This window comes from Nuphar pumila, chromosome 4, assembly GCF_984573655.1.
Source record: "Nuphar pumila chromosome 4, dmNupPumi1.hap1.1, whole genome shotgun sequence".
Lineage (NCBI taxonomy): Eukaryota > Viridiplantae > Streptophyta > Magnoliopsida > Nymphaeales > Nymphaeaceae > Nuphar > Nuphar pumila.
In genome coordinates, this window is record NC_143252.1 from 139,009,106 (window position 1) to 139,035,528 (window position 26,423).

Below are 26,423 nucleotides of genomic sequence, written 5' to 3' on the forward strand. Positions count from 1 at the left end.
TCTAATTATCCAAAATTTCATGAATATCATCATATTTTATCATATTATGTTTGATTTATTTGATTTGATTTTCAAAATTCCAAAATTTATAAAAATTCTTTCAGAAAACCCTGATTTCAAGGTCATCAGGGGTATTTTGGTCATTTTGACTCCCAATTTCGAATTTTCAAGTTTATTTTCGAAATTTATTCATTATTTATCATGTTTATATCAAAGGGGGTATGAATTTGGGTTTATATCTGAATAATATCCGATAATTTCCCATATTTTCGGATAAATTCAGAAAAACCTACATTTTTGTGCTAACCTTGTTTTCTAGTTTTGCAGGAACATTCAAGAAGAAGACTTAGCTTTTATTTTTTTTTATTTCAATTCATTGTAACCTAAAATCTAATAATTTGGAATAAGGGTTACTTTTCTGCTTAGAATAGGGTTGCATTGCATATAGTTTAATTTATGCAAATTTCAATATGTGATGTATCATTCATGCACATTATTTCAAATTCACTATGGTTTACACGAATGGCACGTGCACAAGCTCTTATGGAGTTTATAAACTCGGTGGGATTTGTATTTATGGCCATAGTCAGAATACGAAGAAAACCAAGATTTATGATCTTCATATTAGCCACATTCAGCCTACACACTTAGGCTAACTTCAAAAATGCACTGGATTTTTCAAAACTTCAAAAGGATTTCTTAATTCCTCAATGAAATTTCCTTTTCAAATTCATATTCATTCATTCATATTATTCAAATTGCATTGTTTACAAATTCATTTTCCAATTTCAATTTAAAAAAAAATCAGTTTTCTCAAGAATTTCCAAGTCTTTCTCAGGATCTGATTTTCTCAAAATCCTAAGTTTTCAAATGACATTTCAAAGCATTTCCCAAGTTCAAATCAAGGTTTTCAAATTCTCAAATTTCAAAATCCCAAGTTTTCAAAAATCGATTTTCTCATATTTTCCAGTTTTCCTGAGAATTCATTTTCCATTTCAAAAGTCATTTTCCAATGAATTTCTTAGATTTTCTCAGAATTCTCAAATCCATTTTCTCAGAAAAGCATTTCCAAATTTCAAAATCCATTTTCTAAAGTTCAATTTTTCCCAAGAAATCACTTTCCAATGCAAATTTCTGATTTCCAATAAAATTCAATGATTTTCCCAGAAATTCCATTTTCAAGCATTTTCCAGTCCTTTTTTAAAATGCATTTCAATTTTCCAAAGCAAACATCATATTTTCTAAAACTTGCATTTTTCAAAATTCCATAGCACAAGCCTGATTCTTTGTGCATTCTAGGAAAAATTGGGCATAATTTAGATATTTGAGTCAAGTTAAAGCACGTATTTGATCCTTGGTTCAATTACCCCTGGTAAAGGCGCCAGGAACGGTTGAATCTCGTACCGACAGGCGGATCCCATTCCACAGAATTTTCTCACAAATTTTCAAAACGGAGGCGAGTAATTTTCAAAACTTTGGTCAAGTTTGACTCGCGAAATTCGTTTCTCTCTCGCAAGGGAGAGGAAAAATTTTGCGATGATAACACATCTGCTCGATGTCATCTACGAACTCGTCAGGGCGTTGTCGCCCACCCTTGCCTGTGGATGTTGCCCTGAGTGCACCATGAGTGTGGTATTCAGGATGCGACATTGAAATTATTGTGTACAATAAACAACACAAGTCCAAATATGACATAAAAAGACAAATACTGACTAAACCGCTCCGGCGTTTCAAAAAATATACGTCTTAAGCGCTAGTGCTGGTACTGTGGATGTGGTTGTCTTCTTCTTCAGTGCCGTGCCTAGCCGTTTTGCTCCCATCGTCCTCTCCGTTGGCGTCGTGCCTGGTCGTTTTGCTCCCATCGTCCTCTCTGTTTGCTCCGTGCCTGGTCATTTTTCTCCCATCGTCCACTCCTTTGGCGCCGTGCCTAGTTTTTTGCTCCCATCGTCCTCTCCGTTGCCGCCGTGCCTGGTCGTTTTGCTCTCATCGTCCTCTTCGTTTGCTCCGTGCCTGGTCGTTTTTCTCCCATCGTCCACTCCTTTGGCGGCATGCCTGGTCGTTTTGCTCCCATCGTCCTCTCCGTTGCCGCTGTGTCCGGTCGTAGTGCTCCCATCGTCTATGGCGCCGTGCCAGGTCGTATTGCTCCCATCGTCCTCTTCTTGGCCGCCATGGCTGGTCGTACTGCTCTGATTGTCCCCTTCTTCGGCGCCATGCCTGGACAGAGATATCGATGGCACCTTTGCAACGCTGATACGGAAACGTCGTCCTCAGTCAAATACAAAGGTAAAGTCTTTTAACGTGCCGCTCTTTTTTGAAAACAACCCGCTAATTAAATGATTGCGTTTTCAATAAATAAAAATACGTCTTTTCACATGCCGCCCTTTTTCGATAACCGCCGGCAAATTAAATAATTGCGTTTGAAGTATTTAAAAATACGTGTTTCCACACGCCGCCCTTTGCGTTTTAAATATTTAAAAATACGTCCTTTCACATGCCGGCCTTTTTCGGAAACACCCCGCAAATTAAATGATTGAGTTTTAAATAATTAAAAAATCGTGGTTTGTCGGTCACATTATAACAATCGTTCAGTGGAAGATTGACACGACCCGAACAAACCCGTTTTCCAGGTATGAATACTCTTTCACGATTATTCTATTGATTATCGTATATGGATACATCGATATATTCACGCAACATACTTTCCTTATCGGTTTTTTAACAACAAACGTTCATTATCGCGGTTTGCAATGAAGGTGTCCCTGCCAAATGAACAATTGCTGACCGGGAATCGTATCGTACAGATTTTGAAGCATCAACATTTTCTTATCGCTATTGACTGTTATCATTTACGCCGTCAGAACTCGTTAAATTATTGTTCACGGCTTACATGACCAATCCTTTTTGCGATATTCTTTCGAGGCGGAGACAAATACAGCGATTGCTAAACAGAAATGTTCTATCTTAGCGATGCCAAAGAGGTTAGGCAATGTCACGATTTCTGAACAAACATCTATTTTCGATTAAAGTTTATTTATTACCGAGATCCACAGACGAAAAGATGTAATAATAAAGAATTAAACAATAAAAGAATGTCACGTTACGACAATTCATTATACAATTACAACAAAAACCTAGCGTATGAAAATGAAAATCTAGGATTTATTCAGAGGCACTTGACGAATCAGATGAAATATCATAGACTTGTCTCTCACTTTTTATTGGTGAACTGTCTATCCTGCGTGGCCTCTTGGTTGCGCCCATCTTATTAGGAAAACCGGTCATCATCTCTACCACTGAGTTCAATTGAATCCTCATAGTGCGTACTTCTGTCCTTAATTTCTTATTCTCCCTCTCTATAAGTTCGAACCTTGCGGCAGAGACAATGTTTTCTTTTGGAGCAAGTGTTCGCTCTTCCTCGCGCTTTATTACTGAGGGACTAGTCGTAGTAACCAAAGTGAGACGACGTTTTGGTTGTAGAGGCTGAGCTGTAACATAAGAAGGGGCAGTTGGGAGGCATGAGTTCACAATTTTCTCAATCTTCCGATTTCGCCGCATTGGTTCCCAATACCTTTTGAAATAGAAGGGTTCAAATTGTCGTCCTTCATGATCATACGATACGGCAGAGAAACTACCTGAGTTCCAATTTAATAATTTGTCCCTGTAGCGATCGAGCCAATATACGTTCCTGCCTCCACCACTATTCATCTTCCTTCTCACTTCCCAAGGCTTATTTGTGATAGACTGCCCCAAGCCAGATTGTAGGAGAACTCGACTACCTTGCTGCAACTCGACTTCAAAATTGCAGAACAACCACAAATCGCGGTCAGACAATCTAGCAACCTCCGCAACAACGTCTTGATCATCGTCCTCCCCATCTCCATATGGTCTCCACAAAACCTGTATATTGGTAATTCTTTTTAATAACGAATGACAAATATATTATAATTTATTTACGCATGATATGACAACAACGATATGTACTAGGGAAGACAATCTTGCAGCAATGAATACTTAAGAATGCTAAACATTACAATGATTTATAATACTCAATGATAAATGCTGACGCGAGTGTAAACAATTTTAGAACGCTTACCTCATTTAGTTGCAGCCCATCTAAAATGGACTTAGCATTATGAACTGTGACGTTTATTCTAGCCCAGCGACCGATCTTTGGAAAACCACAAATCGGAGGGCCACAACATGGACGCAATGGGATAATATGTTTCAACGCCCAGGCCTAACAAAAACAATATTATTAGTAACATCACAACCTGCAATGAGATTTGTCTACAATTACTAAGTATGTAATCAACAAATACCTGAACAAATGGCCAAAATCCGCAACTGTTTTCGTACCATTACTTGCACGGTGGAGTTGACTGTACAAGTGTGCGAGCATAGTAGCACCCCAGGCATAGTTGTCGACTTCGTCTAAGTCTGCCAGGTACTGCAGCCACATGAAACTTATTCTTGAACCAGAACAATCGGAAAATAATGTAAGACCAAAAAAATATAGAAGGAAGCCGCGCAACTATTGGTCAGCTATTTCAGATGCACAAGTAGCTGAGTGGCCTCTCCATTTATTACGAAAAAATGACACTTTCATTGTTGTGGAATTGATTCCACCAGAAAAACATTGACTCCATTCGTCCATCGACATTCCTAAAAGGGCTGTGCATTTTTCCCTTGCGTTATAGTTTGAATGCCGTAATAGGACATCACTGCCATCGCACTTAAGGCCAGTGATCCTCGCCACATCTTCTAGAGTCATGGTGATCTCAAAAGAATCAAACTGAAATGTGTTCGTCTTATCATTCCACTTATTTACTAGGTGGGTCATGGTATTCCAGCAAGTTTCAAAATATTGCTGGTCCAAAAGGCCATCGAAGTGTATATTTCGTAATTGGTCCTTCTATTATGCACTCAGCTGACCATACCACGATAGAACTACAGGCCATTGACACCGACCTCCGAGCTTTTCACCTGGTGCTCTACTTCTCCTGTGACCTCCTTGTAACACAAAATAACATATTATTCCTACCAATTGTAAATTAGTTCCATTTATACTTATAAATAATATTCTACTCATCGCTATAAATAATATTGGTTGCACACAAACTATCACAATAATCGCTATACCAAAATTGCTAAACATATTATTAAATCTTCACAAACAAGACGGATATATTTACCTTGGTCGCTATTTTCTCCTGTTCTCCCTCCAACCTGGGACTTTCTGGTGGGTACACAGTCTCCAACTGCCTTTCAATCTCCATCTCTACTGGCTCCACCATCGCCTGCCTTTCTCTAGCCTTCCCTTTCTCGCCCACCTTCTCCATCCTTTCTCTATCCTTCCTTTTCTCATCCTCCTTCTCCTTCCTTTCTCTCTCCCGTTTCTCCTCTTCCTTCTGCTTCCTTTCTCTCTCCTTTTTCGCCTGCTCATTCTGCTTCCTTTCTCTCTCCCGTTTTTCCTCCTCCTTCTCCTTCCTTTTTCTCCTCCTCCTTCTCCTTCCTTTTTCTCCTCCTCCTTTTCCTTCCTTTCTCTCTCCCTTTTCTCCTCCTCCTTCTGCTTCCTTTCTCTCTCCCTTTTCTCCTCCTCCTGCATCCTTTCTCTCTCCTTTTCGCCTCCTCTTCCTTCTCCTTCCTTTCTCTCTCCTTTTTCTCCTCCTCCTTCTGCCTCCTTTCTCTCTCCCTTTTCGCCTCCTCCTCCTTCTGCTTCCTTTCTCTCTCGTTTTTTGCCTCCTCCTCCTTCTGCTTCCTTTCTCTCTCCGTTTTCGCCTCCTCCTCCTTCTGCTTCCGTTCTCTCTCCGTTTTTGCCTCCTCCTCCTTCTGCTTCCTTTCTCTCTCCGTTTTCGCCTCCTCCTCCTTTTGCTTCCTTTCTCTCTCCGTTTACGCCTCCTCCTCCTTCTGCTTCCTTTCTCTCTCCCGTTTCTTTTTCTCCTTCTGCTTCCTTTCTCTCTCCTTTTTTGCCTTCTCCTCCTCCTCCTTCCTTTCTCTCTCCTTTTTCTCCTCCTCCTTCTACTTTCTTTCTCTCTCCTTTTTTTCCTCATTCTGCTTCCTTTCTCTCTCCTTTTTTCCTGCTTCTGCTTTCTTTCTCTCTCCCTTTTCTCTTCCTCCTCCTTCCTTTCTCTCTCCTTCCTTTTCTCTTCCTCCTTCTCCATCCTTTCTCTCTCCTTTTTCTCGTCCTCCTCCTTCCGCCGCCTTTCTATCTCTTACAATTCTTGTTTCCTTCTGTCCTGCACTTTCTCCTTCTGCTTCTTCCTTTCTCTTTCCTTTTCTTCCTCCTCCTCCTTCTTCCGCCGCCTTTCCATCTCCTCCAATTCTTGTTTCCTTCTTTCCTGCTTCTTCCTTTCCCTTTCATTTTCTTCCTCCTCCTTCCGTTGCCTTTACTTTTTTTTTTCATTCTCCTTCTTCTGCCTTTGCATTTCCTTAGCTTCCTCAAACTCCTTCTCCCTCCTTTGCCTTTCCTTTTGCTTCCTCATACTGAGGAATATTTTGTTCCTTCTCTTCCTCCTCCTTATTCATTTGCCTTCGCCTTTCCTCCGCCTCCTTCAGTAGCCTTGCCTTGTTTCACATTGCTCTATGCTCCAAGTCTCTCCTCTCACATGCCGCCTTAGTCTCCTCCACTATATTGCTAAAATACCTTTCCCACTCCTCCACATTCTTCTTCTTCCTTTCCATCTGCTCTGCGTTAATTCTTCGCCTTCTATTTATATTCTCATCAATATTTCTTTGCTTTGCATTCTCTTCGTCATCCTTGTTTTGCATCTTTCGTTCTTCAGAGTTCTTCCTTTGGTCCGCAGCCTCGATATCTGATGGATAATCCTCCGCATAATACGATTCCAAGGCTTTTTCCCTGTCTTCATCGTTCTCAATCTTAAGTATATTTTGGTATCTTTCAAAAACCTTAGATAGATGAGATTGACGGATCACTTCTCTAATAGTCAACCCATAGAACGATGAGGTATCTCTAATCTGATGAGGCGCAGACATTGCTAACCTGCACAATACATTACACAATCATCATGATTAGAAATCGTTGGAATATTTGGGTTCATAAGTACACATCGTTGTAAGATTTATCAAACTTTCAAATCGTTGTATAAGAAGCAATCTTCAGATTGAAGAAAGAAACCTTACACGAAATACATCGAAACGATGAGATTTTGGATATTCCAACTGTAGAGTAAGCAACAGTAACAACTAATACGCAACAGAAGGTGACAACGATGCTGCGACTGCGCGTAAGACGGAAACCGATGCTCTGTAACAAAGGAAAGGATGCTCCGGAGACAACAGATGAAAGCAGAGTATGCTCTGGTAGAGTTTTCTGCTTAGAGCGAGATGAATTGTTTTGAACTATTTAAATCCTACAGCATAAGGCTTGCTACATACGCAAACTTTGCAGAACATTTTGGCGCGATAACGATGTAGGGCAGTTTTGTCCTTTTCACGAACCGACGATTCATTTTTCTAGAAGGAGGGCATTTATGTTCGTTCGAGGAAGAGGAAGCGAATGGCGGTAAAGGGTACTTAAGTCTTTGCTGCGGCACCAAATTACGATGCAATATGATGCGGACACACATGGGGATACATGCCGGTCTGCATCTTATACGTGGCGCTATTTGGAACCCCCGAACATGAGATCTCAGTACCGGCCCTGTTCGCGGGGGGGACATATAACCTGCTTTGTACAACGAAAGAATCAAAAGCTTAACCAAATACGAAGACAAAGAGAGAGAGAGAGAAATGAACTTACGTCGCAGTCGGCAGCGGATAACACTAAGGTGTTACACCAGTTGAAGGGTATATGAGCTTCTGATGAACCATTGATCATTTAAGATCAATGGTTTGGAATAACCATATATACTTTCCAGCCCGATCTTAACCTAGCCTAAACGGGCTTAACGAGCCATGACAGACGACTGAACTCGGCTGGTATATGTACAACCAAGCCTGTGCCTCCTGTACAGGAACACAAGTCGGGCTTAGACCGGCCGGCCGAGCTTGGGCTAACCCAATTCGTTGTGCAGCTCTAATGGGCGATCAGTACAGACCCACAGCTGACAGGCTCTATCTCAGAGAAGGAGAGTGGTCAGCTTCAGTGCAACACTCAAAAGTGTGCAATGTAAATGCACCAGCTGGTCGGTGCTCATCAAAATGAAGGGTTGAAATTCCTCCAAAAAGTAAGATTTTGGTACATCTGACGTGCTACTCAATTTTATAATGGACGGCATCCGAAGTTCCTTGGGTGGCATTCAATCCCAGGCCCCTTGGACCTAACGAACGCCCCTCCTCCATAGGAAGCATGGCACCAGCTAGTCACATACAAAAAGAAAACTACTACGTCATGCATAAATGCTTCACTAGTGGGTTATGTGGAGGTTTCCATGCTCCCATCATCTGTTCATCAACTGAACCAAAAATTTTGTTCAACACAAGGGTTCTAAGAATTAGCTCCCGCTCGAGTTGGCTTTGAATCAGATGTCTAATGAAAGAAAAAAATGTTGTCCATCTTTTCTTTTCTAGGGAGAGCAGTCAATGTCGAAATTTCATTATAGATACAAAACGGAAGAACAAGGATATACACAAGGATGATCAAACAACACCACATAATGATCTGCATAACCCTCCCTTCTCCCTAAAACAAAACTGTCCCCATAAAACCAAAAAATAAATAAAGAAGCTAGTGGAGGTCATCCTTTATGTATGGTGATACATAATACACAAGAAAAAGAAAGTGCAATTCAGGTCTTGCATTCACCATCTTCATTGTGGTAAAAACTTAAGAGCTCCTCCATCTCGATATTTTGGAGCATGGGGTCATTGTTATTGAGCATCCACAGAATGTGTTCGAAGAGAATTGATTCGCAAGGAAGTCTGATCCCTCCATTGAACGAGAAACCGAATTCTTCCTCTGCCTTCTTCAGTAAAGCCTTGAAGATGCCGTGGCTTAGGTAGCTGAGGGGCATCACGAATCTCCTTGCTTCCTTGCCAACATAGACGGCGAGGTAACCCTTTGGAACATATGAGTAGCAGCCATCACCGGCTTCATCACCTGAGTCGATGTCTTCGAAAAAGAAGACACATTTGGGAGAGCGATGGGGGAATTCGAGTTTGGGTAATCGAAAGACATCGGTTGGTGGCTTCAAGTTCCACTTGCTGAGGCTCTCAACCAGCCGGCATCTCTGCAATGACATCTTTCTATTCTTTTGCTTTTCTATAACCACAGTGCAAGAGAGAGAGAGAGAGAGAGTTGGTGATAAATAGGAATTGGGCAAGCAGCAATATATAGACAAAGGCATGAAGGCATTAGGGTGGATCAGGTGATTTGATGAAACACAAATTTTTGTGTCTTGAAATAACCACCATCAAATGTGAAATGATGATATCAACATGGGCCCCATGCTTGCATAATGAATGGTTGTCATTGAAGGCGTGGCTGGTGGTGATGTGAAAACATAAAAAAATGTGTTTTGTCAACTCCCCTGACCTGTCCTTGAAGGCGTTTATTTCAGAGAATGCTAGCTTTCCTTCTTTTGCTTTATTTTTCATACTTTTCATATTAGTGGGAAATGGAAATCTACTAAAATACACGTAATGTAGTAAAATTAATGAAAATCCAAGGGTAGCCAACATTATCCCATGATGCATCAAGGACCTTTTGTCGATACTGATAATGAAAAGTGTGGAACACAAGGATGTGTATCCCTTGCTACAACGTCAAAACTGAGTGCACTTCCAGTAAGAGGAATCTAGGATTTTCACACCAATAAGCTAGAGAGTTTTTTTCTTTCTTTTGTTTCTAGCTAGCCAAGGGAAAATCCCGCTGTCACTGACTGCACATTAGCTGGTCTCCTATTGATAAAACTCTTGAGGATCTCCTTTCCAACAAAGAGTATACCCAGCTTCGATCTTGTGGCAAGAGATGCCCTATTGTTTTAAACTTGTGACATTATGTCAACTTCATGGAATCACAAGCCACAACTATCAGATGAGCAGAGCCCTTGTAGGCAATGAGCTTGACAGTTCGTGATGTGGTTTTGCCTATTATCTAAAAATACTTGGTTATTAGAAAGCGTGGTACCTCAAGCAATGGCAGGCAGAATAAGAATGAGATTTTTTTTTTTATTTAAGCTTTAATTTCCTAATGATCACCTTCTGTTATGGAACTCGATGATTGTTTTGTACTCTCTCAAGAGGAAGAAGCACATTTTTGTCGACTATCAATCTATTAATCAAGGTAGACCCAAACGTTAGATTCAAATATTTGCATATTCTCCGGAATATTATCAGAGCTCCATGGAGATGGACTAAAATACATTTTTGTTTATTTGAGTTTATGGCAGTTGCTTCTTGTTTTAGAATTTCTCGTGTCAGCATACGAAGGAAGAGGTTGTCCTTTTCTCTTATGTACCCCTATTTGGCGACAGCTTCGCTATATCACCGTAATTAGGTAACACCCTCTCTATCTCTATCTCTCTCTCATTGAGAACGTGAGTCTGTCTATAATTCATGCAGTTGTAAACGAGAGAGCTTTATTTAAAAAAACGAGAGAGAGAGAGAGCTGTAATTTTCCAGCATTTTTTGTCGATAATTGGACGTTCACTACATTGTTAGACAGTTAATCTTTTTTCTTCGAAAGAAAGAGAGTAAACTATTAAATCCCCAAGCAGATCAGGTGATCGAGCATTCTGTACGTAGCAATGATCAATGGCCATCTTCATGGCCACCAACGATGATGCTTGCATAGTGGGTCTAACCACTTGCACCGGGGACGATGGGATCAATGAACGGCGAGGATGTCAACAAACAAATAGGTAGTGATTTTGTAGGTCACCTGATTCGCTCTCGACAAATCTTGAACTAACATCTGCATGGAACTTGCATCGAAGTAATAATGCATGGTCATTTTTTACGAGAATCTTGGCCTCTAGGTGAAAATATTGCAATACTTCAACGTTAATCGGTTGGTTTTCTTTTTATTAACATGGTCCAGTAAAAAAATAGATTTAAACTCAATTTTCCCTGTAAATTATTGAAAACATACCTAAATTTGACTTGCATCAAAGAAGAGGATGTAAATATCAATAGGTTCTGTTTGACGTTTATTTTTATAACTAAAATGACAATATGTTTTTAATGTTTAGTTATCTTTCATACCCTCATTTTCCCTGACTTTACAGGCAGAGATTAGCCTATCAAGGATGCAAACGGATCTAGTCTGGATCCAAAGGATGCAAAGTGGGTGGATCTCTAACCTGGATCTGAAGTAGCGACAGGTATGCTCTGATTCTGATATTGTTCGTCTGGTTGATCTAAATCCAAGAGATGCAAAACAGCCAGATATCTAACATGGATCCGAACCATATATTGTCAGGTATGGTCCGATTTTGATCTGGATCCAACAGAGTATACTTGAATTTGGGTCAGATTTGAAACACATATGGTACCACAGTGCTAGGGATGTAAACGGTTCGGGTTCAACCCTACCCGACCGGAATCGGAGTCCATTAAGCGGGTTTGGTAGCTGATTCTGGATCCGTTTAATAATTGGATTCGGGTTTGGTTTTGCATTCAAACCAGAACCCAAATCTGACTAAAACCCAGACCCAATTAAGAGTAAATACTGGGTTTTAAGCTGGTTGGATCTGGGTTAAGTTTTATCTTTTTCCATCTGAATCCTAATCCGAATCCGAGTCCTAACCCGATTAAGTCAAACTTGGTAATTCCTAGATCCGAACCTTTTACATCCCTACACAGGGCTACAAGTCATTATTGGATTTAGAACTACGTACATTGAATTTGTAGTCCAAACTAGACTCTGTTCGAAAACCATTGTTTGGACATGATGACATGGTTAATGTCACGGATCCAAACCCCAACCCCCAAACGAAGGTACTTAGACATGTCACAGGGATACTCCATGACACGCTTGGGCATGACGACATAGACGTTGGCACGTATGAACATTTAATATTTTTAAATAAAATTTCACTAAAAACTTTTTTATGTATTAAAATATCAAAAAAAGTTAAAAAATAAATAAATTCTATGTAACCTCTAGTTATTGTGATACGGGGATCCTATCATGAGCCAATAAAATACAGTAGTCCTATCATGATCGAATAAGGGATATGGTGGGGGATCCTAAAGGACAAGTGAAGCTTGTGAGGCTTTTAAGATAGAGGGTTCCGTATCATAAAGCCATGTGATGCTTCACGTGCCGTGGGTGCCTTCACTCCAGCAGCACCTGTGGCAACCCGCATTCCGCGCTTCTTGGCTGCCTCTCTCTCTCTAAAGGTATGATCCAGGTCTTGTTAATCTTTATAGGATCCGTGTATGATTTTTCTTATAGTGGGTCCGATTGAACCTAGGTATGGACCCGGTACCATTATCTCAAATCAGGTCTAGGTCTAGTTTCACCTGGGTCTGAACCAAACTCGACTGGTTGACACCCATAAGGGTGGCAAATATTATAATCGATATTTTGAAATACTAAAAATAAAATAAAATTTCACAAAATGTTTTAACTTAACATCTCGCAAGATTTTTCAAAACATCACACTTTTTTAAAATATAAATCACATTTTTATTTTGATATTTATATTTTTAACTCCTATTTTTCATGAAAAGATGTATATATGATATTATTTTATATAATTTCATTTTTATTTCAACATAAAAACTATTGTTTTAAAATTTTGTGCAAAAAACACGAGATTTCATGTGATTGGCCTCTGACACTTGTGTGATCCTTATATCTCCCACTCACCAGCAATACATAAGCTTAATTGACACACTCACTCATTGTGAAACTCTCTATTTCTCTCTCTCTTAACGGAAGCGGATCAGAGCGTTTTTTCTCATGCGGACATCGTGGCCGTCTGTTTACATTTTGGATGAATGCCACGTGCTTTTGTTGACTTTTGAACTTTTTAAAATGCAAATCGGATGGCCACGATGTCAGCATGAGCAAAAACGCTCATGTTCAGCATGACCTGATCCGCTTCCCTCTCAAACAGGGATGTCAAGGGGTCGTCCATAACTCGAAGCTGAATTGTACCACATCTAACATGATCTAGATGTGGTAATAAGTAAAGAGGTCTCATTAAAAATTCAGGTTAGACCCATAGGGTTCAATTAGTATCCAAAGTCTAGTGTAGTTTATGGAATTTTATTCAAGAACTAGGTCCGACCTGGGTTCATTAATTGTCCTCATGATATTTCTGTTTATCATAATTTTTTTTTTATCCATGGTTCATGTGGGAAGACAAAATAAAAAAAAGAAAATTATTATGGACGTAGTGAATCCTTCGAATGATGAACAAGTGCCCTTAGTGCCCAACCACAGTATTCCATTTATTGAACAGGGTATATAGTCGGTTTGTGACCCTTAGATGCCGAAGGCGTCCTTGGGGTGATCTCATAGTTCCTACGGGGTGGAGACCACCTTCCCTGGTTACAATCCCATGAACATCATAAACTCTAATCCGGATGTACAAAAATTTCAATTGAAAATTATTAAATTAAAGGGTATGGAGCAGGTTGGTTTATGTAATTCTCATGGGACCCTGGTATATATGATTTTCTCATGAAAGGCTCAGTTGGACCCAAGTCCAGACCCACATGGGTCCAGTGAAAGTGCAACCCGTTGACACACAGGAGAATTTTTTCAGCCTCATCTCTCTCTTTCTATATCTCTCTTTAAGGGGTGTCTGCATCACTCAAAAGGAGGCTCTGCAAAGCAATCCATGCATAGCCTCCTTCGGCGGAAAGAGACCCATGAAAGTGATTCCATTGAGAGGAGGGGGGTGGTCACATTGATTTTGAGGCTCTCTTTCCATGAGAAAAAAGCGGTCTTTGTTTGCATTGCCACAGTGAGGCCCGCGGAAACGAAACAAGTTATATGTCCCCCCCCGGAAGATGCATTGTTTGCTAAAGTGCGTGTTTAGGGGTTCAAATGAATGCCACATATATAAGCTCATGGGGCCCGTGTGTGTCAGCATCGCTTAGCATCGGAGTCTGGTGCGGTTGCAAAGACTTAAGTATCCTTTTCCGCCATTCTGACGAAAACGCTTTCCCTTTATGCCTTTCATCAGAAACAACACAGTTTCCGTGACATACAAACTCACCCTAAAGCAATCAAAGATTTTTTTTACTGCTTCTGGAGATCCCATGCATCATACGACATATGATGGAATCCATCCTCTGCAGATCCTAGCCATTCTACCAATGGCCAAGATTAGTCTACATTTTCATCCAAACGTACACTATTATTAGTGTATGCATAAGTTCGACAGCTAAGATGAAGATAAGATCCTGCCCCGTCATATATACCTGGTAGGATAAGAGTTTTTTTTTCCCTTAAACATCAATTTAAGTTGGGAGAGAGGCAAAGACGATTTTGTTTTTTTTCTAGTGAACAGGTGTGATTTTTAATCCCATAAGATCATCCAAAAGACATCATCCTGTCAACCAACTATCCTCTCTCGGTACACTTGTCTCTTACAAAAAAATAAACTACTTCTTGCAAAGATGCTTCACTGGTGGGTTATGTGAAGGTTTCCAAGCTCCCATCATTTGTTCATCTTCTGAAAGAGAAAAGGTAGTTTCCACAAATTGGGTTCATGTTTAGTATTATTTTTTGAGAAATTCCTGATATAGCAGTAAGTTTTTTACATTGAGTTAACCTCCCTTAGGGATGGCAGTGGACCGGGGCAGGGGCGGGGGACAAGGTCTTCACCCTACCTCGTCTCAAAATCTTGCCCTTCATCCTCGCCTTCATCCCTACACAGGTTTTGATTTTAACCCTCATCCCCATTTCATATCTTCCATCTCCTGTCCAAACTGAACCAGGTGGGGTGGGGCCCGGTTTCCCCTCGGTCCACTGCCATCCCTAAAGAAGGATCGGAGATGGGGCAAGGTGGGAATTGAAGACAGAGACGGGGCAGGGCAGGGCAGGGAAAAGCGTAAGTCCATCCCCGCCTCCATCCTCGCACGGGTTTTGATTTCAAGCTCCATCCCCGTTTCATATCCTTCATCCCCGGTCCAAATGAGAGGAGGCGGGGTGTGGCGGGGCCCCCATTTTCGCCAAGTCCACTACCATCCTTAACCTCCCCTCCCTCACTCATAACCGAGGAAAATATTTTTAAACATTCGAAATTCTACTCTTATTCAATACCAGATTGGCCTTCTTGCATGTTATGAACTATTGAACTTACGTCCACCTTCCCTTAATGCTGTAATCATATCAACAACCAAAGGCAATCAGAGTTGTGACCCAGGCCCAAAATAGATCTTACCCATATTTATATTTTTAGTTTTGGATGGAATATGTCCTAATTTGTAATAAGATCCAGGATAAATGTACTTGACTAAAATCAGAAAAAATAGTATCTGAGATAGAATTTCAGATAAACTGTGAGGTCTCTGTCCGAAAATGACCTAAAACATACCGTAAATCTTTCTTTTTTAATGGAGAGCATTTCTCAACGTCGAAAATATTTCATTTCAGATTCCAACAAAAGGGAAGGAAGGAAGGACAAACACAAACACCACCAAATGGTGTACGGAAACCTACTTCCTTCCCTTATCCAAACGAACACGGATCCCATCATTTGACATAGGTGAGTTTCATCGTACATTCAATCCTAGCCATCCAATCAACGGCTAGGATTGGTCCACATTTTCACTCTCCCTCTAAAAACCAAATAAACTAGTGCAGGTGATAAAGCACCACCAAGAAAGAAATAAACCAATTAGCTCCAGCATTCACTATCTTGATTGTGGTAAAAACTCAGGAGTTCCCCCATCTCAAGATTCTGGACCATGGGGTCTTTGTTCTTGAGTAACCACAGAATGTGCTCGAAGAGAATGGAATCGCAAGGAAGTTTGATCCCTCCATTGCTTGGGAAGCCGAACTCTTCTTCTGCCTTTTTCAGTAAGGCCTTGAAGATGCCGTGCCTTAGGTAGCTGAGGGGGATCACGAATCTCCTCGCTTCCTCGCCAACGTAGACAGCCAAGTAACCCTTGGGTACTTGTGAGTTGCAGCGGCCATCACCGGAGTCGACGTCTACGAAAGAGAACACGCATCTGGGAGAGCGAGGGGGTGACTCGAGTTTGAGTAATCGAAAGACATTGGTTCGTGGCATCAGGTTCCACTTGCTCACGCTCTCAGAAAACCGGCCTTTCTGCGATGGCATCTCAGAGAGAGAGAGAGAGAGAGAGAGAGAGAGAGAGTTGTAGGAGGACTGGTGATGAGAAAGGAATGAGTACAAGTGGCAATATATAGAGAGCCGTGAAGACATTCGTGGGAGGGAATGATTGTTTTCCTTTTTTACTGATTTTTCTTAGCAAATCTAAGAAAAATACTGGAAAGTTTCTTTGTTCTAAGGGTTTTTACACCAATGAACTCCGGAGCGAGTAAGATGGTTTTTCTTGATTATTGGAAAAAGATATTGATACTGGAAAGTGTAGAACCAGTCACTAGCAGAATAGGAATGAGAGTTTTTCTTTTAACTTTATGCTTTAATTTTATAATCATCAGTTACGGAATTGGATAATGGTTTTGTGTTCTGTCATACGGAAGAAACACGGCCTTTTGTCGATTATGAATTTATCATCAAGGTACGTAGACCTGAATATTAAATTCAAATATTTGCATACTTTCAAAAAGGTTTCTTCTTTTTCAAACTTTGATTTTAATCAGGATTTTCATTGGGCTCTGATGGGTGGATAAGAATACATTTAGCTTTATTTGAATTCGTGGGTGTTGCTCATTGTTGTGCAGTTTTTCGTGTCAGCTGAAGAAGCAAAAGTTGTCCTTTTCTTTCATTAATGGAAGTTGTTTCGGTCAAATTGGACTGTGTAGACATGATCTACGTCATTCATTTAGTGAAGATCGACATTTTAATTGCCGAAATCCGAGTTATGTCCAGGATTTCTTGGCAATTAAAAGAACAACAGTTGAAAAATATATAATTTGTGATTTAAAAAAAATAATTTTTATTGAAAAAATACAATCCAAGAGTTTATTCTTATTAAACGGACTACGTCGAGTCCATCTACAAGGTCAAATTTGATCAAAACCATCATAAGATTTAAGACGGGTAAGAAGACGGGGGATGATATAGGGGATCAGTGGAACGAGACTCCCAACATAGTGATCAAAGGCCAGCCATCTTCATTTCCATGAGACTCCGGATCACAGTGGCCATGTCATGTTAGATTATAGCACTCAACTGAACAAGGAAAGTACTATTGGGAAAACATTATCGTAGTGAGTATGGCAACTAATTTTGACTAGGTATGCTTTAGACACAGTACTATCTTTAAAGTGACAGTTGTCTCACTTAAAATCACGTCCTTTGTGCAATGAGTATTTGTGCAAATTTTCTTTCAAGTCGTATGATGGATGAGACTAAGTAATTCGATGCAGTCCACCTTAAAAAGCTTCTTAACTAGGTTAGGTCTACCTTAGGTTCAACATAAGCTTAGACCCTAAGTTAAGCTTATATTCTAAGCTCAACTTAAGCACAACCTTGACTAAGCCAAGGCTGAACCTACTAGAGAGAGGAAGATCATAAAGAGCATGTGGGAGAAAGAGTATGGGCTTGTATGAGCCGAGGAGCACAGGCAGCTCATGAGAGAGAGCTTGTGAGTCTTGAGAAAAAATGAGAGAAGACTGCTTATATATAAGCCTCAAGCCCACCAATCTCATAAAGCGAGGGCAAACGGCTATCAATGAATGGCCAACTACTAGCAATGGAGTTTCCAATAGCTAGGAAAAAAGAGGTAATAGGTTGGGCTAAGTCAAATGATAGAAATAGCAGTTTGTGTCATACATGACCTTGCTAGGTTCAAAACAGTTCAAAATAACAGTTGTGGTCAATGGTCAACAATTAGGAATAAATAGGGAGGATCTTAAAACATTTTGGGTTGATTGGGTTTAGGTCCAAAAAGGTCAGTTAACACTCAGTAAACAAGTTGGTCAAGGTCTTGGGGAGAATAAAACCGTTCGAAGTACCAAAAAAAAGAGAGTCAAAGTTCAAGAATCACCATGATCAAGTCAAACCGAACTAAGCCAGACCGGACTTAAACCCAAACCCAAATTCTAAGCTAAAGTTAAAAGTTAAATTGACAGGCCTTCAAGAGCCTTGCCTATCAAAGCAACTCTCCAGTATATAAACACAAGTTAGTATACTCCTCAACGTGGGACTAAACTTTTGAAAGGTTTAATAGCACACAAATTTAGGTAGATGTAAGAAAATAATGAGCAAAACTAAGGTTTAATTGAATGGTTTTGAGACAAAAGCCCAGCAAGTACAGTACAGAATAAGCCCATGAGGCATATATATGTTTCATTTATTAAGGAAAAGAAATCATGCTAATTACTCAATTAAAACAGAAAACACAAAGAAGCACATGGGTGACAAGTAGTCACACTCAGTCCTGGGGTAAACTGCAGTAATGATACGGTTGTTCTACCTAACCCCAATTATAAGATATTTGGGCAATGAATAGTTTAATGGAATAACAGGGTAATCACTGAAGTTCTAGCACACCAACATGGAACCACGTTAGAAACTGCTGCTTGGATGACAATTAAGGCTTTTGTGGAACATTACCCGAAATTTAACCTTAAGGACAAGGTTAATACAATGAGGATGTGATATGTTGTTTTCTGCATAATTTAGTGCTCAGGTATTTATATCATGTCATTTTTTGTAAGAGGTATTACTTATGGAGGTGATGAATTATGCTAGTGGGTTAGGCTGGTTGATGAGTGTTTTGTTCTGTTAAATCCTAAATCCTTGTGCCTTATTATGTTGTATAATAACATGTGTCTCCAAGTGTTTTTAGTTAGTTCTCTTCTATCTCTATTGCATCTATTATTTTGATTATGCTGAATGAATGAAAATATGCCACAAAATTTTGAGAATTTTCCAATGAAGTGTTGGACTTGGTTCCCCTTGAGGTGAACCTTCCCTTAATGGCTGCTTAGGAACAAAATCAAGAAAAAAATAAACTGATGCCAACTATATAACATCTTAAAAAAAAAAGAGCAGAAAAAATAGACCATTATCATCATGCTGGTCTCAACCAAGGTTGTTAGACTAGAAAGTGAAAATGCTAGGGAAAGCGAAAGCGAGAAGTGATGAATTTTAAAATAAAGCGGAAAGAAAGAAATAAAAAATAATATAATAATTGAATGGTAATTGAAATGAAATGAAAAAAAAAATAAAATAAAAGTGACTTCTTAAATTTCAGAACTTTTTAGCATAAGAATTAATTTTTTAACAAAATCTAAACATGATGATTGTCAATTTAGAAAAAGCAAATGGAATTGAATAAGATGCATAAGAGAAATACATAAAAAACTTGAAAAGTAAAGTGAGAAAACATATAAGAGGAATATATGAAGCTTATAAAAAACATAGAAGCGTGGAAGAATTGAGATTCTCATCAAATTTTAGAAGTGAAACCTATCACCCTTAGGAAGTGAGTTTTTGAAAAGCGGGCTTGTCACCTATATAAGAAGTTTACACTAACTCTAGTCTCAACCATATACCTTAGATGTTACGGTTTTTGGTTTTACATTATTTGTTGGCTACACCTACATTTTGAGTCAATAGTTTCATATAATCTCCTACTCTCTCCCTCCAAAGTGTTCAATGGTCTGCTTCTTTTATTCATTTCTCGCTTATATTGTACCAAACTTCTTTATTGTTGTTGTGATGCATGGGTCTTCATGCATGTCTAAACAATCTTAAAAAAACATTTTTCATTTTTTTTCTTTTATTGGCAGTACTAATTCCAAATATTTTCTATTATCTTCATTTCTAAATGCATCCTTTTTTTTAACTCCTCACATCCATATTAAAATGAATTATCAAAAGAAAGAAACTAGATCATCATGAATGTAGTGAAAATCATGCGAGACATGGTTGAAGGAAGGGATCAAAGAGGCTTAATGTGACACGAGATCTTCTATCCTTCCTCATCAAATTCAACAGGATTCAATGTGTGTGGATTCCTAAAGATTGTAACCAGTGTTGTCAGTATTGGTGTATCAGCCTGAATAGGTCTATTCAGAAAATCGATACAATACTGACCTGAATTGGCTATTTTTTAATAAATAAAAAACTAACTTAAAATTAATTTTTAATATTATTTAATGGCTTTAACATGTCATCTTTTGATTGACACGTAATATTTTGTAGTTGTTTTGGCCGATACAGAAAGATTCACTTGAGAGTCGGTATCGGCCGATTCACCTGAATCGTTGGCCAAAACAATATAGGTCTGATTCAGACACTGACAATATTGATTGTAAATATGTTACTGTACAAATAGAAAAGCTAGGAGTCCTGGAGTGTGTCAAATGTTGGAAGGGTAAACCGCCTGACTGATTTCCTTCAAAGTGGTAAATTGTGTTGATTCATTGTAACCTGTTGGGTTGGCCTAACCCCAGCTTGTTTTTTTATTTATAACCCAAAGAAACTGCACCCCACACGAAGACTGGGTTGCACTGGCTCAGCCTGTCATACCTACCGTTGTCGTGCCGGCAGCATAAAACTCCGAGGCCAGGACCCCTGCCCCGAGGTCTATGCTACGTGTTGGCTTGTGCATAGGGACGATGCCCATGAAAATCGAACCTTAACTGCCTATCTAGCTGCCAAGGCCCCACCCCATTACGCCGACCCCCCTTGGTGCTAAACCCAGCTTGCTAATTAGAAAACAAAAAATAAGCAAACAGACATTCCTTGTTAGGGAATCATAAACCAAAAAGTTTGTGGTTGAACAGTTTTTTTTTTTTTGTTGAACTCTATTTAGCATAATCTGCAATATGAAGATCTAATATTTGAATTTGAGTGGAGGTAAGAAAATATCCAAAAAATATCAAAAATTAATATCTGTAATCTCATAGATATTCTTTCAGATATTTTCCAATCTTATAAATGCATTCATACTTTTTTCCTACAAAAAAGAAAAAGATATTATTCGAAGAATCTTAGACAGAAACTCTATGGCCATTTGGGCCAGTACGGCAATTTGAGTGGATAATTTTAAGTAGCTTATCATTTTCTTGGATGACAGGGTGTGGATAGCAAATGGTGTAGACCCCATTGACAGATCACTGTGTGAAGACTATACCAAAGTCCAGGGACTCGTGAACCAGAGAGATTGCCAACAAGGAAGACCCCAGTAGGCTTCGGATGGATTCACTATGGACCAAATTGCTCCACCTAAAGCAAAGTGACCCTACCAAATTGGGCAATTGTCTGGCAACTTTTATGAGTCTTAAAATGACTGGGGCAACTTTTGTCTTTTTTTTTTTTAAAAGGCAATCTGAGGTTAGGCTGCCCCCTACCAGTTATACAACTATACCATTGGGTTTTGAACATGCAACGTCAGACACTAACTGCTACTTAGGGATAGCAGTGGACCGGGGGACAAGGTCTCCGCCCCCGTCCCGTCTCAAAATTCTGCCTTTCATTTCTGCATCCATCCTCGTTTTATGTCCTCTATCCACGATCTATACGGTGCGAGGCAGGGCGGAGCCGTTTTCCTCCCATGAGCTGGTCATGCTGAACATGAGCGTTTTCGCTCATGCCGACATCGTGGCCGTCTGTTTGCATTTTGGATGAATGCCACGTGGTTTTGTTGACTTTTGAGCTTTTTAAAATGCAAATCGGATGGCCACGATGTCGGCATGAGCAAAAATGCTCATGTTCAGCATGACCTGATCTGCTTCCTATGCTGAGTGCTGCCATGCGTCTTGTGGGCCACCCTCTCTCGAGACGGTGATCAGCTTAGGTTTGAGAGAGTGAGGACGCTGACTCGCTATCACCTTGGGGGAGGTGAGCTCTGCGAGTAGGGATGGCAGTGGGGCGGGGCGGGGCGGGGGACAAGGTCTCCACCCCCACCCCGCCTCAAGATTTTATCCTCCACCCCCGCCTTCATCCCCGTTTCATGTCCTCCATCCCCGGTTTAAACGGGGATTAGGCAGGGCGGGGCGGGGATATTGCGGGAAAAAGTGGTCGGGGCGGGGTGGGGAAAAGTGCACGTCCATCCCCGCCTCCACCCCCGGACGGGGATGGATTTTAACCTTCATCCCCGCCTCCATCCCCGTTTCATACCCTTCATCCCGGATCCAAACGGGGCGAGGCGGGGCCCCGCTTTCCCCCGTTCCACTGCCATCCCTATCTGCGAGTTCGTGACACGCAGCGTTATTAAGGCCAACCGAGTAATATTTTTGCCAAGTACTTCGCCCAATCACTGGTTTAGGCCTCGTAGGACAAAGAGCACGTGGCAAGGGTGGGTCACTTGTTGCAAAGTTTGCCATGATATTCAGCATCACCAATATTAACTTTAAAAAAAAAAATCCATGTAATATCTTTGTGAAAATCTCATGTTAAAACTCACTTTTTGCCATTAAATTTAGATCATATGCTAATTTTTCTGATATTCTTGATACTACTCATCCTTTTCATCAAATTGCCAAAAACATCAAAATGTTCCATTTTGAGTTTAACATTATAAATACAATTGTAAACACGTTCTTAATGTTAAGATATCATTCATACCCTCATTTTTTTTTCTTTTTTTTGAAAGGCAAGCACCCCTACCAGTTTTACAACGATACCATTGGGATTCAAACTTACAACGTCCCGACACAAGGTGACGTGCAGTAGCTGTTCCTACCAGACAAGCGGAGCCCCCGTTGGTTCATATCCTCATTTTCTCCTGTCTTTTACGGGTAGATATTAGCCTATTAGGGATGCAAAGACATCAGGTTGATCCAGATCCAACGGATGCGACACGGGTGTATCTCTAGCCCAGACCTGAACCAGTGTCAGGTATGTTCTGAGTCCGGCATGGATCTAGATGGATCTGGTTGATATGAATCCAAAAGATGCAAATCATGCAGATCTCTGACTTGGATTTGAACCAATGTCAGGGATGGCCTGATTCAGATGTGCATCTAACAGCATATATTTGAGTATGTGTAGCTATTTTAATTTAAGTTACAATCAGAGATGTGGTTTGAACTAAGACCATAAGGCTGCAAGTTCTTGGATCTAGAATTACACTACTGTGAATTTGGAGTCTGGTCCGTATCTAGAACTAGACTGTTCAAGATCAATTGTTGGACTAAAGGGATAAAAAAAGACTGTTTAGGTCATTTTACCTGAGTTAAACTTCAAGTAGGTCTGGTAAATGTGCTGAATGAATCGAACTAAGGTTTTCAAGCTTGGCTTGTTCTTATGGCAAGCACAAGGTGAACATGCTGAGCTCAAGCTGAGTCATTTGCAAAAGAATACATTTTTCAAAAATTAAAAAAAATAGAACCTACTGACTCAAGCTCAAATGGCTCATTCACAAAACAAAATGAATACATATATTGTTTCAAAGTTTGTGTCCAACATGATTTGAACTATAAAAGTTATGGATAATGACTTAGATAGTCCTTTCTTTTATTGGAAATACCATTGCTAACCAAAAGTTAGAGAATACAATGAAGATGGCCAATTTACTGTTTACTCGCCTACGATTTTGGCATTTGATTTTTCAGGCAACAACTTACATGGTGCCTGATTTTTTCAGATGATAACTGATATGGTGTTTGATTTTTTTAGGTGATAATTACATTATCAAGGCACCTATTTTGGTAGGCGACATAAAGATAAAACTATCAACAACAAAATCAAGTGGTCATGCTTGACATATTTTTAATAGTGAATTGCGCATGTTTGACATATTTTTCTAGTCTCGGCCAAAACAATAAGTTGTGCCAAAAGTGAGTACCATATGTGTCATTTTCAGTAAAACTTATTGCTTAAAAGCCAACCACTTTAACCATCTACATTTAGGATACAAGTTATATATTAGATATGTAAATATAATTCCTAATAGTTATGAATGGAGGAAAAGGATTTATGCGGAAGACCCATAATGATTTTCTTTGTTGGTTCATATCGCCGACCCCAACTGTTTTGGGATGAAGGCGTAGTTGTAGTTGTAGTTGTAGTTGTTGTTGTTGTTGTTAAATATAATTCCTAATAGTTAACAAGCCTATATGAGCCGAACTGAGCCGACCACCCATTGTTCATATCCTGCTTACTGAGCATATTTTATGAGTTCAAATGAGCTCTTTGGAAGAGTGGTTCATCTTGTTTCTCAGCCCTCACATTAAGCCACTGTTTGATAATTTAAAGAAAGATGGACATGAATCAAGAATTTTCAAACAGTTGGATCTTGATATGGAAATTTTCCCATTCCTTTTTTGTGGATTCATGCTTAGTGTCAACGGCTTCAACCCCAGGGCACAAACCCTTCAAGGGTTTGACCTCCTCCTTTAAGGATGGCAGTGGACCGTAGGAAAAACGGAGCCCGGCCTTGTTTCAACCGGGGATGAAGGACATGAAACGAGGATGGACGTTAAAATCAAAACCAATGCAGGGATGGAGGGAAGAATTTTGAGATGGGGTGGGGGTGGAGACCTTGTCCTCGCATCCACGCCGGTCCACTGCCATCCCTAGTTGTCGGTATAGTTGCGATTTCGCCAATTAGTATTGTTCCGGCAAAAAAAATGATACAAAACAAGTTGAATTGGTTTGTTTTTAAATAATTTTTAAAAAGTGTAAAATATTTTCAATGTTATTTTAACATTTTTTTATAACATGTGTCATCTTTTGGTTAAAAGTTGGCCGATTCAGCTAGATTTGGTTCAGAATCGGAATCGGAACCGGCAGATTCCCAAAAATCATTTTGAAAATCGATTTAGGGTCAGATACCACCATTCAGACAACATTGGTCATTGGTGGAGCATAATCTCTGCTCCCCCATCCAGGACGAACCTATCATGAGCCAAGATTGAGACGAGACTTCATTGGTGGGGGCCACCAAGGACAAAGGGACTATCTTGTGGGGGCTTTCAGGTAGGTGTTTCTGTATCTTAAGCCACGTGAACGTGAACAGTGTGCATACCCTTTGGAGAGCGGACTGTGTAAAGAGGCGTGGTGCATCACGTGCCCTGGGGTGCCTTCAACCCAACAACACTTGTGGCGACTCGCATTCCTCGCTTATGAGCTCCCTTCCTCTCTCTCTTTCATACACCACTAGTATAAAATTGTTAATAAGAACTCTCTAAAAAAAATGGCCACACGAAAAGAAAAAAAAATAGAGGCGTGCCCATTAAGTGTTCCGGTTCTCGGCGAAGGTTTTCTTTTGTCATTCAGGGAAAAAAAAAAAAAGAGTTTTACGCTGTCAGCACAGTGACCGTAAGTATGGCAGGCAGAGCCAGCGCGACTAGGTCTATGATCCTGAGGACAGTTTCTCCGTGTAAATATACAAAAAATGCTTTGTATTATTGCAGTTAATTCGAGCTTGTTGTAAAAAAAACAAAAAAATAATTCTTTAGGCAGAGCTAGCTCGGCTCCATTTTAACTTTGGACTTTTGTTGGGGAGAGAACAAAGAAGTCCAAAAAGTTTTGTTGTTGTCAAAGAAATGAAAATTAGAAGACGAAAATTGGAGAAGGTTTTTTGCAAAACAACCCATGGTTGATCTGATACTTGTAAAACAGACCTTACCAAATGCGTTTTTGCAAAAATAAGTCATTTTGCTGGCTCTAACATTTTCATCAGCATGGTATTAACCTCAGCATCAGTTATGAGAGTTTTTTTTTTTTTTTGAAAGGCAACCTGGGTTAAGCTGATATACAATGATACCATTAGGATTTGAACTTGCAAAGTCCCAACACAAGGTAACATGCACTAGCTGCTCCTACCAGACAAGCGAAGCCCATTTGGTTAAGAGAGGGTTATTTGCCAAAATCAATATTATCAATATGAGAACTGAATTTATTTTGAATCGGTCGATTCATACTTGAATCAAATCATGCTGAATCTGTACGTCACTTCTACTTTTTAAATTTAAAAAGTCATTAAAAATTAGAAAATATTAAAATAAGGTCCAATTCAGAACCATTCAAGGTGAATCGAGGTTGAATCGGCCCCTTTATACAATTGATTTTGGGCCTATTCAGGGTTTTGGTAAGCGAAAAAATACTCACTAATTACTTCGAAATCACCTCTGTTACAATTCTTTTTGAAAGGCAAGCTTGGGTTATGCTGACCCCTACCAGTTATACAACGATACCATTGGGATTTGAACTTGCAAAGTCCCAACACAAGGTGACGTGCACTAGCTGCTCCTACCAGACAAGGGGAGCCCCCCTTGGTACCTTTGTTACGATTCTTACTGCAGTTCCATTAATCTTTATATGCTCTTTTGAAAGAGAAAAAAAATATCTTTTTTTTTTAAGAAAAAAATCAAATTTCCTAATACTGTAAGACCAAGCTACATGAACCAACAGGGGCTCCGAGCTCCGCTTGTTTGGTAGGAGCTGTTAGTG

At 39.9% G+C, this 26,423-nt stretch overlaps 2 protein-coding genes across 2 annotated transcripts; both read right to left on the reverse strand.

Annotated features, from left to right (window-relative positions):
• Window positions 1-8,747: 8,747 nt before the first annotated feature.
• On the reverse strand, window positions 8,748-9,200 carry LOC149841273 (protein SMALL AUXIN UP-REGULATED RNA 8-like). Its single transcript, XM_090005230.1, has one exon. The coding sequence runs from the start codon at window positions 9,198-9,200 to the stop codon at window positions 8,748-8,750; it is 453 nt and encodes a 150-aa protein (XP_089861356.1).
• A 6,561-nt stretch (window positions 9,201-15,761) lies between these two features.
• On the reverse strand, window positions 15,762-16,205 carry LOC149841274 (auxin-responsive protein SAUR28-like). The gene has a single exon (XM_090005231.1). It carries the CDS (start codon window positions 16,203-16,205, stop codon window positions 15,762-15,764), a length of 444 nt encoding a protein of 147 aa, XP_089861357.1.
• Window positions 16,206-26,423: the final 10,218 nt, after the last annotated feature.